Raw genomic sequence first — 19,516 nt, forward strand, 5'->3', positions numbered from 1 at the left:
CACCCGGGATTGAACCGGGGACCTCTCGATCTGCAGTCGAATGCTCTACGACTTTTCTTTTTTTTTTTTTTTTTTTTTTTTTTTTTTAAGCAGTTCGAGTGCGAAAGACACGCAGCACCACTATCGGAGAAAAAACAAAATAATGCATCGGCCGGGAATCGAACCCGGGCCGCCCGCGTGGCAGGCGAGCATTCTACCACTTTTTTTTTTTTTTTTTTTTTTTTTTTTTTTTTTTTTTTTTTTTTTTTTTGGGCCTCCCTTCTCCCCACATAGCCCATCCAATCGCTCACCTTTTCTGCCTTCGTCGGCTAGCTTCTACGCTTTAAATTTATTATTATTATTATTATTTTTTTTTTAATGGTATAACATAAAGTAAATGAAAACAAAAGGGATGAGTGGCTTCGACTCATGAATGCCATCTCCGAGAAGAAATCCTCTGTATGTGCCGCCTCCATCGGCATTGTGGTTGTTCGTTATTTTTTTTCAAATTACCTTTGGCAACCGTACTTTAGGGGCCCTCTTACGTCGGAAAACTGTAAGGTCGGCTTCTCGGGTTGCAATGTGTTCACTCCGTTGCGAGTTCATCCTGTTTCATCGTGTGGTCTCTTCTCTTTACTGTCCTGTCTTGTCTACTCTTAGCTTTACACCCGCCAATTCTGTGGGGGATCCATGATCGCTTTAATGAGAAAATTTGCGTAGTCCTGTTTGTAATGTGGAAGTTTGCGAAGTCCATCGTGCTGTGTTTGTAAATATGTCGAAAAGTCTCCAATACTACGTTCTGAGTTTGTAAGAATATAGTAGATTGCTTGTCCTTTCAGCCAGGTTACGGCATTTCGTTTCGTGGTAGGGTAGAGGTCATCGTCCGGTAGAAGTAGACTCTTAAGGGTGATGGCTTGAGGGGACGTGCGTTGTAGAAATGCCAAGAGGTTTCTAACCGCTTTCCAGATGTCTTGCGCCGTACCGCATACGAATGTGTGTTCATCAGTATCTTGCACGTTACAGGTTGCACAAAGGGAAGTATCAGCCAAATGTATCGAATGTAAGCGGGAAGTCGTGGGAAGTTTCCTATTGACCACGTAATACCACAATGCTCTCACTCCCGTTGGCAAATGTGGATGATGAACACTTCTCCATACACGTGGCCAGACTGCCTCGGGGTACTTAACTTCAATACTGTTTCGAGCGTGCGTCGTGAGCAAATATTTGTACACTGCTCGCACTGTGACTATTTGTTCCTCAGGCATTCCCAGGCGGATGTAGCTATAGTCAAGCAAAAATTGCTTGATATGATGAAGGTCGTCTGGTATGTGATGAACATCCACAGGCGCGTCAAGATTAGCCGGCTTTATTTCGTTCAATAGAAAAGTGGTGATACTATTGGGCGAATTCTTCCATCTGCTAAATGTAGAACTGACGTACAGGGCCCGTGTCTTCGTATAGACGTCGGTGAGGTTGAGACCACCTGACGCCGACGGCAGAGTCAACGTAGAATACTTGACTTTGAAAATGTGGCCGCGGCTGACAAAGTGGCCGAAGGCAGCTAACAATCTGCTTGCCATCGGGAGGGGTAGCGGGAGTACGCGTGCCACATAGTTAACTTTAGAGACGAGATAAATGTTCACCAAGGCCACGCGTTGTATTTCGTCCAGCGACCTGAGGGTATGTTGACGTATGCTCGCGCGCACTGTATTTAGCAAATCTTTGTAATTGATTGCAATCGTGCGTCGGATGTCACGAGTAAATTTCACTCCCAAGCACTTCATGACCGTGATCACCTTGATCTGTCCAGGAATAGGGGCCTTCAATCCGCGACCGATGTTCAGGACACCGGACTTCATTACATTCAACTGAGCCCCCGCCGCCTTCCTATACTGCTCTACTATGTCCATCGCCGTCCGTATCTCAGACGTGGTTCGCACAAGAAAGGCCACATCATCCGCGTAGGCGCGGCATACAAACTTGTGACCATACATCAGGACACCCTGGAGGTGTGAGGTCAGCGCTGTTAATAGCGGCTCGATGGCGATAGCAAACAGCGCCATCGACATAGGGCAGCCCTGTCTGACCGAACTTTCAATAGTTATCGGCCCCACTGATCGCCCGTTGAGCAAAATCGTGGACTGGGAGTGGCGCAGCAGTCGTGCGATGATGGTGAGGAAACGGTGGGGGAAGTTCATTGTCTGCATGGTTTTCAGTAAATACTCATGGTTCACACGGTCGAATGCTTTGTCAAAATCGAGAGCAACTAAGGCGCACGGAATGCGACAGGCGGCAGCTACCGCTATGACGTCGCGATAGTCACACAAGGTGTCGTGAATGTTGCGGCCTATACCGACACTCGTTTGTGGCGGGGCTGTAACCGTGTTCATCACCGGTTTGAGTCTCCTAGCTATAATCCTTGCAAAGATCTTATAATCACAGTTTAGAAGTGTGAGCGGGCGGTAGTGTTTTGCGGATTGCGCCAATGGTGACTTAGGAACCGGTATGATCAAGCCCTCACTGAATTGCCGCGGGATGTCTTTGTCGGGGTCCATTAATTCCTGGCATATGCACGTCAGTTTCGGCAACAACAGTCGTTTAAATGTGCGATAGAACTCCACCGGTAGGCCGTCTGGACCAGGTGACTTGTTCTCAGGGCCCGTCAGCAGTGCATCTTCTACTTCCTCTTCTGTAGGTTCAGCCAACAATTGAAGAGCTTCCGTCTGATTCACCTTGCGGGTTATACCCGACAGTAAAGCCTCCATCGCCTCGTGATCCACAGGGCCAGCGGCGTATAGCGTCGCATAATAGTGCTTCATCTCAGCTGATATCTCACGCTGCTGCAACAACAAACATCCGTCCTCCGTCCGTAGTTCAGTGACCAGTTTCCTGCGGCGACCTGTCCGCTCCTTAAGTACGTGATAGATGGAAGGTTGCTCGCCTGCGACACCGTCACGAAGTCGCGCCCTGACTTTGCACCCGATGAGCTTTTGACGCGTCAAAGCCGTAATCGTGGCTTTTATCCGTTGTATTTCCTGGTGATTGTCTATAATCGACGCGTCCGGGCGGTACAAGTCTCGAAGGACCTGGAAATAGAACTCGACCGTCCTGGTGTACCATTCCTTCCTGTCACGGGAGTATCTCATAAAGGCCTTCCTGATCGTCGGTTTTGCACAGTTTAGCCACCATTCCAACGCCGAGGCATATTGAGAAAACCTTCTCTCACAAGCCGCCCAAGACGCAGCGAAGAGTTCATGGCATGCCTGTTCGTCCAAATGCGATACATTCAACTTCCAGTATCCTCTTCCACGGTACGTCCCTTGGCGTTGGAGGTTGAGTGTACAAATGTACGCCGCGTGGTCAGAGAAGACGGTCGGCCATATCTCCGTCTGCAAAAGTCTTCGACTTAAATCCAGCGTGACGTAAATACGATCGAGTCGGCTGGCGGAGTGAGTCGTGATATGCGTGAATCCTGGCCTATCGCCATTGACGTGTTCCCAGGTATCAATAAAATGAAAGTCCCGTATTATAGCCGCTAGATCCGGACAAGTGTTAAAATGTGGCGTCTGGTCTTTCGGAGATAGGACGCAGTTGTAGTCGCCACCGAATATAATGTGGTCGTAATGGCCTACAAGCAATGGTGCAATAGCATCGTTAAAAAACGCCGCCCGTTGCGGTCTATTACCAGTCCCTGAAGGGGCATAGACGTTGACAATACGAGTATCGTAAATGGTGAGTGCCATACCTCTCGCCGTTGGGAGGTACTCTACGTCAGTCGCTAGTATCCCTTCCTTTGTGAGGATGGCTGTTCCAAGTTCTTGCACAGTCCCGGGATGAGTGAAGGCTATATATCCACTAATCGTGGCGAGGTCTATGTTCTTCACCTCTTGTAGTAAGACCACGTCGAGTTCGGCCGCATATAACATATCACGGAAGGTCTGTAGCTTAAGATTGCTGCTGATACTGTTGATGTTGACAGTCCCTATCCTGTAAGCTTGTGCAGAAGTCATTCGCGGATGGAAGAAAGGAAGGCCTTTTCTGTGACTACACACACTATAGATTAGTGGTCGCTGGGGCGGGGGGGAAGCCCATCCGTATCATCCCCGACCCCGCGCATGACCGCTGTCCCCACACCAACCATAGGATCGTCATTCAAGTCCCCTCCTGGCGGAACGTTTTCCACATCATCGGCCCAGTTGCCGGTCGCCCGGAGGCCAACCTCCGTCGTGTCGCCGTCAAGTGTCTGCATGGGTATGTCATGCGGGGTCACCTCCCGTGTCGCGTGCACTACCATCCGTTCGGTGGGAGGGGTAGGTGGCTCGGCCGTCGCAAGAATGTCCGCCGGAATGAGGACCTGGTGGATGCCATCGTCTTGTGCTACCGGTGTTCCTCCAAGTGTGCGGGCAACCCGCTGAGCTTTTTCTCGCACCTCCTTCGCCGTCTGGTCCGCGTTCGGGGGCGCAATCCGTTGTTTTTTGCGTCTGCGGGGTGAGTGCCGTGGTCGGCCCATCTCATTATCGGAAGATACGGTCTGGTCCGGCTCCTGCGGGCCCTCCGGATCCTGGAGCACGACGTTTTCAGCCGCAGCAACTGCGGCATGGCCCTCGTCATCGGGAGTTACCTGTGGCTCTGACTGGGCAGCGGATAAGTTTGTCGCCGTTATCTGGTTCGTGACTATGGGCGCAACGTTGGTCTCAGGTGGTGACGGGCGAGGAGCCGCCTCCTCTACTAGTAAGTGGTCCGGTTCCGGTCCTCTGACTGCCGCAACGTAACTTACCGGCAACGACTGCATAGTCGCAGGTCTTTCGGATTCTCCCACTGGTAACTGCGCTATCCTCCGCTGCATGCAGTCCGAGCGAACATGGCCTTCCTTACCACAACCTGAGCACGTTCGGGGTTGCCCGTCATACATGACAATGGCTCTACATCCACTGACGTATATATATGAAGGGACGTGACGCCGAAGATCAATTTTGATCTGCCGCACCCCATTGAGAACAGGGAAGGTATTGAAAGTTGTCCACTTCTCCGCTGTATTACTTATGACCGTGCCATATGTAGTAAGAACTTGATTGATCTGCCCTGCAGGCACCTCAAACGGAAGCTCAAAGATCCTAATGATCCTGACGCCAAGTCCCGCCATTTCAACCGTCACATCCCCCACGTTACCGTCACAATGGGTGAACTTAAATCGACCTCCCGAAGAGGCTATTACTCGTGCACAGCAGTCTGTGTTCGACATCTTCACATAGACTGTTCGGCTAACTATCGACAAATGGATACCGATAACGTCGCCAAATTGTAACTTCACTACATCGCGCAAAAAGGCCTCTACTTCGTATGGCTTAGGTCGTGCATAATGGTCGTCGAAACTAAATTTCAGTGTATTTGTACGGAAATGAGACTCCATCGTTACCACGTGTACATGATTAAATTCCTCGAGAAACGGCTAGTCCCACCGTGTTGACTCACCACTCGCCGCGGAGCTGGCCGGAACAGCGAGGACGTAAACAGCGCACGTCCGCTCACCTCGCCAGCCGCGAGTAGACTGACGACTGAGCTATACCCCCTTTCACGATCTTTCTGTTCCCATAACTTAAGGAAAAGTATTATACTCTGCCTGGCTAAAGACGTCTAATCGAGCAAAATATTGCGTAATCATTATCTCTCAGTTATATATTAGCGTTAAACGATATAAATATCAAAAATACTAGACACTTCGCGCCTGGAGAACGTGCGAGTCGGCGCCTTCACCTTAATGTCAGAACGCGAAAATTGCACTAGTAGCTTTTTTCAAGCAAGTTCTGTTCGTCCGTTCTCCGTAATCGTTTGGTATCTGATTAAACTGACATATTCGCCTATGGCTTTCGTAAACGAAAATTTCATTGTGACCCCGACGTGATTTGAACACGCAACCTTCTGATCTGGAGTCAGACGCGCTACCGTTGCGCCACGGAGTCGACGCTGCTTAGGTCTTGTCATGAATAGGTTCCTCCAACACTTACTGTACCGTTCAAACCTAAGAAATAATGACAGTAGGATCCACGAGACACTCGTCCCAGATGTACTTGCTCTGGCGGGGGTGTAACTCAGTGGTAGAGTGTCTGCTTCGCATGCAGAAAGTCCTGGGTTCAAATCCCAGCTCCTCCGATTTTTGTTTCTCCGTGCAGCAGTACAAGAAAACTTTTTCCTATCACCATATTCTACAAAATTCAGTGTACAAGATTCTTCCCCCAAGCAAGTGGATTTCGTACAGTTCGACCTCATGGCGGGAGGACGATGACCTGCAAGACCCTGGGCTGCGATCCCCCCCATTGAAATGTTGCTCCAAAGCCTTCGGTATGGCGTGCAGGGTGCATCTCAAACATGTATTTGCAACTCACCGCGACAATCGTCATTTGTTTTTTCGAGATACTGAAAAATGAAGGGGGCACCCGGGATTGAACCGGGGACCTCTCGATCTGCAGTCGAATGCTCTACGACTGAGCTATACCCCCTTTCACCATCTTTCTGTTCCCATAACTTAAGGAAAAGTATTATACTCTGCCTGGCTAAAGACGTCTAATCGAGCAAAATATTGCGTAATCATTATCTCTCAGTTATATATTAGCGTTAAACGATATAAATATCAAAAATACTAGACACTTCGCGCCTGGAGAACGTGCGAGTCGGCGCCTTCACCTTAATGTCAGAACGCGAAAATTGCACTAGTAGCTTTTTTCAAGCAAGTTCTGTTCGTCCGTTCTCCGTAATCGTTTGGTATCTGATTAAACTGACATATTCGCCTATGGCTTTCGTAAACGAAAATTTCATTGTGACCCCGACGTGATTTGAACACGCAACCTTCTGATCTGGAGTCAGACGCGCTACCGTTGCGCCACGGAGTCGACGCTGCTTAGGTCTTGTCATGAATAGGTTCCTCCAACACTTACTGTACCGTTCAAACCTAAGAAATAATGACAGTAGGATCCACGAGACACTCGTCCCAGATGTACTTGCTCTGGCGGGGGTGTAACTCAGTGGTAGAGTGTCTGCTTCGCATGCAGAAAGTCCTGGGTTCAAATCCCAGCTCCTCCAATTTTTGTTTCTCCGTGCAGCAGTACAAGAAAACTTTTGCCTATCACCATATTCTACAAAATTCAGTGTACAAGATTCTTCCCCCAAGCAAGTGGATTTCGTACAGTTCGACCTCATGGCGGGAGGACGATGACCTGCAAGACCCTGGGCTGCGATCCCCCCCATTGAAATGTTGCTCCAAAGCCTTCGGTATGGCGTGCAGGGTGCATCTCAAACATGTATTTGCAACTCACCGCGACAATCGTCATTTGTTTTTTCGAGATACTGAAAAATGAAGGGGGCACCCGGGATTGAACCGGGGACCTCTCGATCTGCAGTCGAATGCTCTACGACTTTTTTTTTTTTTTATTTTTTTACGCCTTAACCACTTTTTTCTTTTTTTTTTATTTATTTTTTTTTTTTTACTGCTTCTTGACAACAAAAAACATGCCTTTTTGTAACAAAAAAGTAATCATGAAGCAATGGATGCTGATTGTGTATATTTGGTTGCTCATGGTCTAGTTCTTTTTTTTTGTATTAGTTTGTTTGTTTTATTTTCGCTTTTTTTTTTTTCTTGTAAGGGAAGAATCTTCATTGAATGCAAAAAATAAGTGTTATGGTAAGGCACTATTGCCATAGCCTTATTGTCTTCTTGATAGGTATAATAATAATAAAAAAAGGAGAAAAATCCTCTTCCATTAAAAGAAATGAGACTTCCATGTTAGTAATAAAATCTTAAAAAAAAAAAAACTTATCTGTACCCTACGATGGTGATTTTTTGTTGTTTCTTGTTCTTAATTTTTTTTCTTTTTTTTTTCTTTTTAACGTTTTTTTGTTTTTTTTTTCGGCTTCTGCTGTGGAACGAACAAAATAGCCTTCTGAGTTAGCAGAGTATAATTGATGGTTATATGAAGCTGGAAAATTGTAATTTTTTTTCCTGGTTTTTAGAAAACAAGCGTCCATTCGCTTAAAGAAATGATTTGTGTTTATCTCAGCCGCATGTCAACCAATGCCCAGTCGCTCAAATACTATTTTTAGCATATTGCCGTAGTTCTTCTTGTGATCTTTATATTTCAGGGCTCTATAAAAAGCAAACTTCAAGTTCACGTAAAACTCAATGGAATTGTCAGATCCCAGGTGATTAATTACGTAGTTCACATAGTGTCCCATTAACCAGTGGACGGAGTTGTTTTTTGCTGCGGGAAAATAGCGAGTCTGAGGCCTGAGGAATGTCACAGGGGGAAAATTTTCTACCGAAGACCTCGTAAGAAATGCAAGTTGTTCTCTAATCCAATTACAGATTTGTAGATTCCCACCGCACGTTAATCTGTGCACTAACGTATCGATCAGTTTGCATTTGAGACATAGATTCGTTTCGCTAATGCCGATTGCATGTAGCCTTTCATTAGTGCTGATGGTCCCATTCACTGTTTTATACCATGTTGATTTTACGTCGGATGGAAGACCACGCATATGAATATTTTCCCATATGGCGTCCCAATCAAAATGTGGGTATTTGCTTTCTAATTTGTTTCTCCCCTCCATTTTCCTTCGATGACACAGAATATCGCGGGCCGTGATCCGTCGTGAGTTGATTATGGCATTGCCAAGATAGCTGAGTTCCACGAAATATACTCGAACGTGCTGGAGCCGGTTATTTATTTTTTGCACATTCACCGGTGGCTGTAGACTTGCAGGCCTGACAACTTCAAATAATTTAGTTGTAACGCTGTCAGCGTGGTCGCTAAGGATAGTGGCGGTCCTTTTTATAAAAAGTGCAGACGCCTTATTTCTAATGTCAACTAAACCTAAACCTCCTTTCCTGGGATCTAAGGTCGCTGTTGTTGCAGCTACTCGGAATATTTCACCTCTCCACAGATAACTGGCAATGGTAGACATTATCTGTTTTCCAATCATTTTTGGTAACGGGAAGATCTGCGCTGTAAAGTAACCTTTGGAGAGGAGGCAGTTGTTAATGAAAAGTACCCTCTGAAACTGGTTCATATTACGGGAAAGGTTTTCTCTTGTTATTCCAAGAATTTGTCCTGACGTATTTCTCCAATTGATAGCTGCCATTTTCAATGGACAAGGCGTCAGCGTTATTCCCAGTGCTTTGCACTGGGTGACTTTTGTCGCCCAGGCTAATGTGGTGTGTTGAAAACCCCGTAGGTTTAAAAGTTTGCTTTTGTTTGCGTTGAGACTCGCTCCGGAGACGCTACAGTACTTCTTAATTAGTATGTCCAATTTCGAAATGTCTTCGGCATTACGCACTACGACTCCGACATCATCGGCATAGGCGTTTATAACAGTTCGGTGAGCAGATAATGTGAGGCCAGTCAGGGTGACATGAACACTGCGGAGAAAAGGCTCTAAAGACAGCACGAAGAGGAGCATTGAGAGGGGGCTGCCTTGAGGCACGCCACGCCTGATCTGGATCTGCTTTGTCCTCTGGCTGTTGACTGAGATACAAGCGCTGATTCCTGTTGCAATATTTCTAATCACACTTAGGACGCGCTCATTAAAACCTATTTTCTTCAGTGTGGCATTAAGGAATCTATGATCCACACGATCAAAAGCTTTCTGGAAGTCAATAAACATGATAGCACATTTGATATTGGTCACAGCAGTGATTGCAATTACATCTCTATATTCAGCTATGCTTTTAAAAATACTCCTATTAGGAACACATGACTGGTATGGGCTTACTATCTTTGTAGCGAGCTGTGAGAGTCTGTTGTTTATAATTCTGCTGATAATTTTATAATCAGAGTTTAACAGAGAGATAGGACGAAAGTTATTAAGGTTTGTTTTTGCAGTAGTTTTTGGAATGAGTACTATTGTACTCTCTTTAAAAACAGAAGGTATCTGTTTTCCCTGAAGCACCTCGTTTGTGATTCGGGTAAACATGTCACCAATCAAAGGCCAGTATCGTATATAAAATTCAACAGGCAAACCATCCGGTCCCGGTGATTTCTTCAAAGGAGACTTGCAGATGGTTCTGTAGATTTCTTCGTTAGGACACTCGACGAGAAGGTTTTCGTTTTCCTCATCCGACACCTGAGGAGCTATGGAACTAAGGTAATCATCGAAGGACTCTTCACATACAGGACTGACTGAGTATAGGTCTTCGTAATACTTGTGCACTGCATTGACGATGTCTCTCTGAGTCGTGAGTGTCTCGCCATTTTCAGACTGAAGTCCATCGATGAAGGTGCGTCTCCTATTTCTTTCGTGCCTCAGTAGATGGTACAAGGAAGCATGTTCATCCTCCACGACTGTTTTAGCCTTTGATTTTATTTTCAGACCCTCCATCTGCTGTCTTTTAATGCTGAGCAATTTGGCCTTGGTTCGCTTGATATCTACCAGACGGATGTTGGAAGTGTCTGCCTGCTCGTATAGATTTCGCAGCACGGTGTAATAAAATTCTATGGAATTTTTCAAGTCTTTCGATCGTTGTGCACCATAATGGATGAGAACTTTTCGCAGTTTAGGCTTTGCCCTGTTGCACCACCAGTCTAGTACTGAGACATGCCTGTTTACGGAGCGGAGGCACATCGCCCACGCTTCTGTCAAACTTTCCTCTAGTCCGTCTTCCTGCATCAGTGACATGTTAAGGTGCCATTGACTTCTGAAACGACGAGTAGGTTGCGCAGTAAGGCTGACGGTAGCAAGCACGGCACTATGATCAGAAAAGTAGACAGGAGTCGTCTCCGCTTTAATGAAAGAGCTGACTAGACGTTGCGATATGTAGAGTCTGTCAATTCTACTTCGTGATTGAGGACCGATATATGTGAAAGCCAAAAATGTGGGATACGTTATTTCCCAAGCATCTTTAAGCTGTAAAACAGTGACAAAACGCTTCAATTCATTGCAGTTATTAAAATTTGGAACCTGGTCTTTTTTATTGATCACACAATTAAAATCACCGCCGATTATAAGATCCGTTGGGTTTTTCCGCAATAAATAAATGATCTCGTCTTTAAAGAACTGTGCTCTTGCCATTCTATTGGATGTGCCGGAAGGGGCATACAGATTGATAAGAGTAAAACCAAAGACTTTTATACCTATCGCTCTGCCGGATTCCAATCTTTCAATATCTGTGACAGGGATCCCCTCCCTGACTAAAATTGCTGTCCCTATGTTAGTGTCAAGCGAGACATTTGAAATAGACAAATATCCTGGCACTGTAAGGTTAGTGAGTACAACTTCTTGTAGGAAAACAATGTCCGTCCCTGACTCATATAGGTACTCTTTGAGCGCCGCAATTTTAGTCGTCGATGTAATCCTGTTAATATTGATAGTTGCAAAAGTATACGCCTGGGACATTTAGTTTACATAAAAATGTACATAAAGGAATAAAAAAAATTGTAAAATAATGATAAAAACAGGGAGCTGTGTCGCTTCTAGAAGGGATAAAATATTCCACTTCAACAAGCACCTGCAAGAATAATCTACAGAGAAATACCTATGAGTATGGAAAATACATGAACCACTGCGTTTGGTTCCTCCGAAAAATGACTAAGACAATAGGACAATCAGAACGTAAAAAGCGGTTCAACGATATTTTTTCCCCCTTTTTTTTTTTTTTTTTTTTTTTTGGTGAATGGTGATCCTCAGTGTGGTGGAGTATTCCTAAGTTCTCGGGTTTTAGTTTTGCAGAGGGGCTTTCCATCAGTAATGGTACTTGAAGGTACATCCTTAGGTTTTTCCGTAATAATTTCATACAGGACATTCTTGGCCGTTGCGTCATCTTGTCCAGGTTGTTGTTTGCTTTGGTTACGGGAAGCTTTGAGATTAGGTTGCGGTTTGAGTCTACGTCTTTGGACATCGTGGTTCAACGCGCCGTCCTTCGCGTTGTCTATCTTCACCACCGTAGAGACCGAAGCTGCCTCAACAGTGTCCTGTTCATGACGTCCACTTCCTTGTCCGTCCGGCACTAACTCCAGGGCACTGACTGAATCGGTTGGTTGGGGGTCGGTAAGTTCGTGAATGCGGTTCTGCTCCGTCACCTCATGGGGTTCGGAGTGCGGCACGTCCGTCGCCGCGACAACCGTTACTGCTTCGCCTCCGTGGTCGGTTGGTACCTGTGCGGCAGCCGACAGCGGTTGGGTTGTCTTAGCCGCTGTCGTCATTTCCATACATGTGCTGTCTGTTTCCTCTAACACATTTGCGTCACACTGCTTCTGTTTGCGGGTGGAGGGGGAGTTGCGGGAGGACTCGCCGTCCGAGCCGTCATCAGTCACCTCCAACGGTCGTTTCTTATTCTGAAGATCGCATTCGGGAACAGAAGGGTGACTTGTTAGTACTTGCAGAGGTGGGAACTCTGTGTTAGTTACAGCGGGCATTGTAGAAGTACCTGCACCACTGTCATTAGCAGAAGGAGGGGAGTTGTTGCTTGGTAAGACGTCGCTAGGGGTCAATTTTTGACGCTGTGTTAGATTATTCCGGAGGACAAAAACACGGCGTGGACAATCTTGTCTGAAATGACCTGTCTCGTTACAAATATTACACGTACGCTCCTGTCCAGAATAAACAACATGTGCTTTATGACCTGCAACAGATATATGGGACGGAATATTGGCTTTCACCTCCATTTCGACGGACCTAATGCCATTATAACACTGTATCTTGTACAGCTTCGACCATCTTTCGTTATAGATGGATTTAACTTCCCCATATTTAGATAGAGCGTCTTTGATCAACTGATTGTCAACTTCGATAGGAACGTTCAAAATCCTCACATTGGTGTACATGATATCAGCTTTTCGTACAGAAACATTACTTTTTGAACCATCTCGATGAACAAATTCAACAGAATTACCCCATTTTGCAATTAACTTATCGACAGTCACGGAGTTCAGAAATTTAACATAAACACAGTATTTTTCAGCATCTAACTGCGTGGTGTGAACAGAGTCAGAATTGATACAGATTACCTCTGTGAGCCAGTCATGGATCTCCAGTGCAGTGGGTTGGACAGGACGGGTTTCCTTCTCGAACGAGAAGACTAACGTATTCTTCCTGACGGTGTCAGACATGATCTTCCGTGCCGACTAAATTCCGGTACAACCGAAATCGCGACGAAGAACGAAACGGAGAATGGACAATAACACTTCAAAAACACTTATCAGGACCACCAAATGCTTAACACTACGAAAATGCACAGACAGCTGTACGTAAACACAAAACACCGGCGATTGCGCAAGCGTGTGCGGAGCAAGCAACAAGCACGTCCGACCGCGGCGACGGCTAAAGCCAGAATGCCGACTGAGCTATACCCCCTTTCACGATCTTTCTGTTCCCATAACTTAAGGAAAAGTATTATACTCTGCCTGGCTAAAGACGTCTAATCGAGCAAAATATTGCGTAATCATTATCTCTCAGTTATATATTAGCGTTAAACGATATAAATATCAAAAATACTAGACACTTCGCGCCTGGAGAACGTGCGAGTCGGCGCCTTCACCTTAATGTCAGAACGCGAAAATTGCACTAGTAGCTTTTTTCAAGCAAGTTCTGTTCGTCCGTTCTCCGTAATCGTTTGGTATCTGATTAAACTGACATATTCGCCTATGGCTTTCGTAAACGAAAATTTCATTGTGACCCCGACGTGATTTGAACACGCAACCTTCTGATCTGGAGTCAGACGCGCTACCGTTGCGCCACGGAGTCGACGCTGCTTAGGTCTTGTCATGAATAGGTTCCTCCAACACTTACTGTACCGTTCAAACCTAAGAAATAATGACAGTAGGATCCACGAGACACTCGTCCCAGATGTACTTGCTCTGGCGGGGGTGTAACTCAGTGGTAGAGTGTCTGCTTCGCATGCAGAAAGTCCTGGGTTCAAATCCCAGCTCCTCCAATTTTTGTTTCTCCGTGCAGCAGTACAAGAAAACTTTTGCCTATCACCATATTCTACAAAATTCAGTGTACAAGATTCTTCCCCCAAGCAAGTGGATTTCGTACAGTTCGACCTCATGGCGGGAGGACGATGACCTGCAAGACCCTGGGCTGCGATCCCCCCCATTGAAATGTTGCTCCAAAGCCTTCGGTATGGCGTGCAGGGTGCATCTCAAACATGTATTTGCAACTCACCGCGACAATCGTCATTTGTTTTTTCGAGATACTGAAAAATGAAGGGGGCACCCGGGATTGAACCGGGGACCTCTCGATCTGCAGTCGAATGCTCTACGACTGAGCTATACCCCCTTTCACGATCTTTCTGTTCCCATAACTTAAGGAAAAGTATTATACTCTGCCTGGCTAAAGACGTCTAATCGAGCAAAATATTGCGTAATCATTATCTCTCAGTTATATATTAGCGTTAAACGATATAAATATCAAAAATACTAGACACTTCGCGCCTGGAGAACGTGCGAGTCGGCGCCTTCACCTTAATGTCAGAACGCGAAAATTGCACTAGTAGCTTTTTTCAAGCAAGTTCTGTTCGTCCGTTCTCCGTAATCGTTTGGTATCTGATTAAACTGACATATTCGCCTATGGCTTTCGTAAACGAAAATTTCATTGTGACCCCGACGTGATTTGAACACGCAACCTTCTGATCTGGAGTCAGACGCGCTACCGTTGCGCCACGGAGTCGACGCTGCTTAGGTCTTGTCATGAATAGGTTCCTCCAACACTTACTGTACCGTTCAAACCTAAGAAATAATGACAGTAGGATCCACGAGACACTCGTCCCAGATGTACTTGCTCTGGCGGGGGTGTAACTCAGTGGTAGAGTGTCTGCTTCGCATGCAGAAAGTCCTGGGTTCAAATCCCAGCTCCTCCAATTTTTGTTTCTCCGTGCAGCAGTACAAGAAAACTTTTGCCTATCACCATATTCTACAAAATTCAGTGTACAAGATTCTTCCCCCAAGCAAGTGGATTTCGTACAGTTCGACCTCATGGCGGGAGGACGATGACCTGCAAGACCCTGGGCTGCGATCCCCCCCATTGAAATGTTGCTACAAAGCCTTCGGTATGGCGTGCAGGGTGCATCTCAAACATGTATTTGCAACTCACCGCGACAATCGTCATTTGTTTTTTCGAGATACTGAAAAATGAAGGGGGCACCCGGGATTGAACCGGGGACCTCTCGATCTGCAGTCGAATGCTCTACGACTGAGCTATACCCCCTTTCACGATCTTTCTGTTCCCATAACTTAAGGAAAAGTATTATACTCTGCCTGGCTAAAGACGTCTAATCGAGCAAAATATTGCGTAATCATTATCTCTCAGTTATATATTAGCGTTAAACGATATAAATATCAAAAATACTAGACACTTCGCGCCTGGAGAACGTGCGAGTCGGCGCCTTCACCTTAATGTCAGAACGCGAAAATTGCACTAGTAGCTTTTTTCAAGCAAGTTCTGTTCGTCCGTTCTCCTTAATCGTTTGGTATCTGATTAAACTGACATATTCGCCTATGGCTTTCGTAAACGAAAATTTCATTGTGACCCCGACGTGATTTGAACACGCAACCTTCTGATCTGGAGTCAGACGCGCTACCGTTGCGCCACGGAGTCGACGCTGCTTAGGTCTTGTCATGAATAGGTTCCTCCAACACTTACTGTACCGTTCAAACCTAAGAAATAATGACAGTAGGATCCACGAGACACTCGTCCCAGATGTACTTGCTCTGGCGGGGGTGTAACTCAGTGGTAACTGGATGCTTATAAAGATTATTAAATTGTTTGGTGCTCTGACCCCTTTGGAACCTCGGCTTGGTAAAAAATTGATAGAACCTCTTACAAATCTCATCCACAGTACATCTGCAATGTCTCTGCTGTATGAGTGTATCAACACTGTAATTGCAGTACTGATATCCATTTCTTCAGGGATGCCCAACCATAGTGCCTCTATTCAGCTGTGTGTCCAGAAGCTCAGGATACTAATCGAAGATTCGGATCAGAATTTGAAATATCTTGGATTGCTGGCAATGTCAAAAATATTGAAGACTCACCCTAAGTCAGTCCAGGCTCATAAAGATCTAATTATGCAGTGTTTAGATGACAAAGATGAGTCTATAAGGCTTAGGGCTCTCGACCTCCTGTATGGAATGGTTTCAAAGAAAAATTTGATGGAAATAGTGAAAAAGTTGATGATACATATGGACAAAGCAGAAGGAACAACATACAGAGATGAATTACTGTCCAAAATAATCCAGATATGTTCACAGAACAATTATCAGTACATAACTAACTTCGAATGGTATGTGAGTGTCTTGGTTGAATTAACACGTATGGAAGGAAGCCAACATGGGTCACTAGTTTCTTCCCAGATGTTAGATGTAGCGATACGTGTGCAGGCAATTCGTCCATTTGCTGTTCAACAGATGGAGTTGCTGTTAGAAAATGCACATTTTTTGACATCTGGTACTGGTCAGAGTTCGACAATGGCAGAAGTACTGACAGCCGCTGCCTGGATCTGTGGAGAGTTTCCAGAGTACTTAAGAGATCAGCAGAGTACTTTGGAGGCAATGATACGAAGCAGAGTTTTTGGATTACCAGGACATATTCAGGCTGTGTATGTTCAGAATATATTAAAACTTTTTGCAAGTATTTTTGTGCAGGCAGAACAGAAGAAAGATGTGGAAAGAATATCTAAGGTTTGCAAAATGATTGCCAGTAATCTCCCCCAGTTTGTTTCCAGTGCAGATTTGGAAGTTCAAGAACGCTCCAGCTCAGCTCTACAGTTGGTGCTTTACATAGAGAAGCTTGTGAACAAAGGAGATTTAGACATAGCTGGTGAAGTAGCAGCTTTATTTATTGGAGAACTAAACCCTGTTGCACCAAAGGCTCAGAGAAAGGTTCAAGTACCAGACGGACTTGACCTAGATGCTTGGATCAATGATCCACCATCAGAATCATCGGGAAGTGGTGACGATGAAAATGATGAAGGTTTTGTAAAAGTTACTGATATCTTTGTTAAATCTGATAATTTATCAGAAAGTTATACAAAAGTCATTCGCCCTCAGAAAGAACCGACAGAAGAAGAACTGCAAAAGTCACGAAGGGCACGAAAATTGGAACAAGAAAATAATCCTCACTACCTCAAGCCTAGAAAATCAAGCATTGGTAAGAAGACTGATGAACTGCTTGACATACCAGTTGCCCAGTTAGATATTCCAGTCACCTTAAGGGTGCCAGGTTTGGCATCCCCCGATAAATATATAATGAAGAACTCAAAAACCCATAGCAGAAAGAAGAAGAAAATGTCCAAAGGTAAAAAACGTCTGTCCAGTGAAGAGGAGGATTTGTCTCACCCAGTTCATCTGGTGAATACCGACAAGGGAGAAATGCCGGAAGGAGCCCAATCATCTGAGGATGACACAGATACAAGGCCAAATGATGATCCCCACAGGGCTCTTGATATCAACTTGGATGAACCTCTTCGAGAAGATGAAGCACTTGCTGTGCCACATTCTCATAGTGCCTCCAGTGTATCCACTAAAAAAGATTCCAATGATCTCAGTAAAAAAAAGTCTGTCAAAACTGAAGAAGCTAAAACTGTAAAAAAGTCAAAGAAGGGCTCTAAATCTGGAGTTAAGAAGAAAAAATCTGGACGACGTCATCCCAAAGAGGCAGTGGAAGATCAGTCGACAACTGCTGACATGCTGACTCTGGATGAACACTTGGATAAGCCTCTGGTTGAACCATTTACTACCAACCCAACATCTGGGCTTCTGTTAGAAAGTGAAGGAAAACTAATAACAACTGAGGCAAATGGAAAAGAACCAAGTACTAAAAAAGAAAAAAAGAAAACAAAAGATGGGAAAAAATCGAAGAGAAAAGTCATCTCGAAGCTAAAAGAGGGCTATGAAGAAGCATCAGGAATATCAACTCCATCAAAAGAAGTTGTGACTGAACAGTCTAGTAGTGCAATCACAGGAGGGGCAGGGACAGAAATAAACCCTCCATTCTCCTGCTTATCATCATTCTCGAGACTGGCTAGTGACAACTCAGTGGAAATGGTGTATGGAACGAGCCTGTGTGAAACTGATGAGGTGGCTATAACTGTAGTGTTGAAGAATCAGTCACCTTCTCTCTTGAAAGAATTTTGTTTCTCAGTCAGCAATACATCTTTGGTGAAATTAATAAAACCAGAGCTAAATGACGATTATGGGTTAAATCTTAATTTGACCTTACCTCCCAGTGGCTCAACTGAATTGCAGCTATTTTTCCGAGTACTTAGCGTTGACCAGTCTCATAAATTACGGGGAACCCTTACTTACATGGTTCAGTCATCTGATGACATGTCATCACATGAGAAGCTGGACTTCTGGGTCAACATTCCATGCTCAACTTTTATGATAGCCAGAGTATGTGGAGCAGATACAGTGTCTGATCTACTTACAAGTGGGCAGCTTCCCTACCACAACTCATTTCATCTTAAGAATATCATGCAAGACACAGCTCAGATGATATCGCAGATCTGTTTCCACTGTAATTTTGTTCTTGTGGAACAAATTGAAAATACAGCATCTTTGTACAGCCGATCAGTTGATGGATCTCATATATGTTTGTTACTTAAGGTGGATCGTTCGTGTACAGCAATATCAATTGATGGTAAAAGTGACAATGAGGTGCTACTAAGCAATATCATCAGTGAAATAGAGAAACTACTTCAGCCTGGCTCTTGATTACTTTTGTAATTAATTAATGGGGGTCTGGGATATGAATCGTTATTTAGTCAAAATACTGACATGAATCTTCCTGAATGATTGCGTTTGTCCAGACATGTTATTCTTTTTTATGTTCATTAAAAAGTTTTCTACATAAAAAAAAAAAAAAGTGGTGGAGTGTCTGCTTCGCATGCAGAAAGTCCTGGGTTCAAATCCCAACTCCTCCAATTTTTGTTTCTCCGTGCAGCAGCACAAGAAAACTTTTGCCTATCACCATATTCTACAAAATTCAGTGTACAAGATTCTTCCCCCAAGCAAGTGGATTTCGTACAGTTCGACCTCATGGCGGGAGGACGATGACCTGCAAGACCCTGGGCTGCGATCCCCCCCATTGAAATGTTGCTCCAAAGCCTTCGGTATGGCGTGCAGGGTGTATCTCAAACATGTATTTGCAACTCACCGCGACAATCGTCATTTGTTTTTTCGAGATACTGAAAAATGAAGGGGGCACCCGGGATTGAACCGGGGACCTCTCGATCTGCAGTCGAATGCTCTACGACTGAGCTATACCCCCTTTCACGATCTTTCTGTTCCCATAACTTAAGGAAAAGTATTATACTCTGCCTGGCTAAAGACGTCTAATCGAGCAAAATATTGCGTAATCATTATCTCTCAGTTATATATTAGCGTTAAACGATATAAATATCAAAAATACTAGACACTTCGCGCCTGGAGAACGTGCGAGTCGGCGCCTTCACCTTAATGTCAGAACGCGAAAATTGCACTAGTAGCTTTTTTCAAGCAAGTTCTGTTCGTCCGTTCTCCGTAATCGTTTGGTATCTGATTAAACTGACATA

At 44.9% G+C, this 19,516-nt stretch overlaps 1 protein-coding gene and 13 non-coding genes across 14 annotated transcripts; 5 read left to right on the forward strand and 9 right to left on the reverse strand.

Moving 5' to 3' along the window:
- Positions 1 to 4,655: 4,655 nt before the first annotated feature.
- Positions 4,656 to 18,762, forward strand: LOC126474710 (AP-3 complex subunit delta-1-like). The gene is made up of 2 exons (XM_050102187.1): positions 4,656 to 4,666; positions 15,695 to 18,762. Exons 1-2 carry the CDS (start codon positions 4,656 to 4,658, stop codon positions 18,675 to 18,677), a joined length of 2,994 nt encoding a protein of 997 aa, XP_049958144.1. The 3' UTR covers positions 18,678 to 18,762.
- Positions 5,868 to 5,939, reverse strand: Trnaw-cca (transfer RNA tryptophan (anticodon CCA)). Its single transcript has one exon. It is a non-coding gene; the product is annotated as a tRNA-Trp (tRNA).
- Trnaa-cgc (transfer RNA alanine (anticodon CGC)) lies at positions 6,058 to 6,129 on the forward strand. Its single transcript has one exon. It is a non-coding gene; the product is annotated as a tRNA-Ala (tRNA).
- Trnac-gca (transfer RNA cysteine (anticodon GCA)) lies at positions 6,405 to 6,476 on the reverse strand. The gene has a single exon. It is a non-coding gene; the product is annotated as a tRNA-Cys (tRNA).
- Positions 6,795 to 6,866, reverse strand: Trnaw-cca (transfer RNA tryptophan (anticodon CCA)). Its single transcript has one exon. It is a non-coding gene; the product is annotated as a tRNA-Trp (tRNA).
- On the forward strand, positions 6,985 to 7,056 carry Trnaa-cgc (transfer RNA alanine (anticodon CGC)). The gene has a single exon. It is a non-coding gene; the product is annotated as a tRNA-Ala (tRNA).
- Trnaw-cca (transfer RNA tryptophan (anticodon CCA)) lies at positions 13,636 to 13,707 on the reverse strand. The gene has a single exon. It is a non-coding gene; the product is annotated as a tRNA-Trp (tRNA).
- On the forward strand, positions 13,826 to 13,897 carry Trnaa-cgc (transfer RNA alanine (anticodon CGC)). The gene has a single exon. It is a non-coding gene; the product is annotated as a tRNA-Ala (tRNA).
- Trnac-gca (transfer RNA cysteine (anticodon GCA)) lies at positions 14,173 to 14,244 on the reverse strand. Its single transcript has one exon. It is a non-coding gene; the product is annotated as a tRNA-Cys (tRNA).
- Positions 14,563 to 14,634, reverse strand: Trnaw-cca (transfer RNA tryptophan (anticodon CCA)). Its single transcript has one exon. It is a non-coding gene; the product is annotated as a tRNA-Trp (tRNA).
- Positions 14,753 to 14,824, forward strand: Trnaa-cgc (transfer RNA alanine (anticodon CGC)). Its single transcript has one exon. It is a non-coding gene; the product is annotated as a tRNA-Ala (tRNA).
- Positions 15,100 to 15,171, reverse strand: Trnac-gca (transfer RNA cysteine (anticodon GCA)). The gene has a single exon. It is a non-coding gene; the product is annotated as a tRNA-Cys (tRNA).
- Trnaw-cca (transfer RNA tryptophan (anticodon CCA)) lies at positions 15,490 to 15,561 on the reverse strand. Its single transcript has one exon. It is a non-coding gene; the product is annotated as a tRNA-Trp (tRNA).
- Positions 18,763 to 19,161: 399 nt separating the features above from the next.
- Trnac-gca (transfer RNA cysteine (anticodon GCA)) lies at positions 19,162 to 19,233 on the reverse strand. The gene has a single exon. It is a non-coding gene; the product is annotated as a tRNA-Cys (tRNA).
- Between the last annotated feature and the right edge of the window lie 283 nt (positions 19,234 to 19,516).

The sequence above is a fragment of the Schistocerca serialis genome, chromosome 4 (genome assembly GCF_023864345.2).
Source record: "Schistocerca serialis cubense isolate TAMUIC-IGC-003099 chromosome 4, iqSchSeri2.2, whole genome shotgun sequence".
Lineage (NCBI taxonomy): Eukaryota > Metazoa > Arthropoda > Insecta > Orthoptera > Acrididae > Schistocerca > Schistocerca serialis.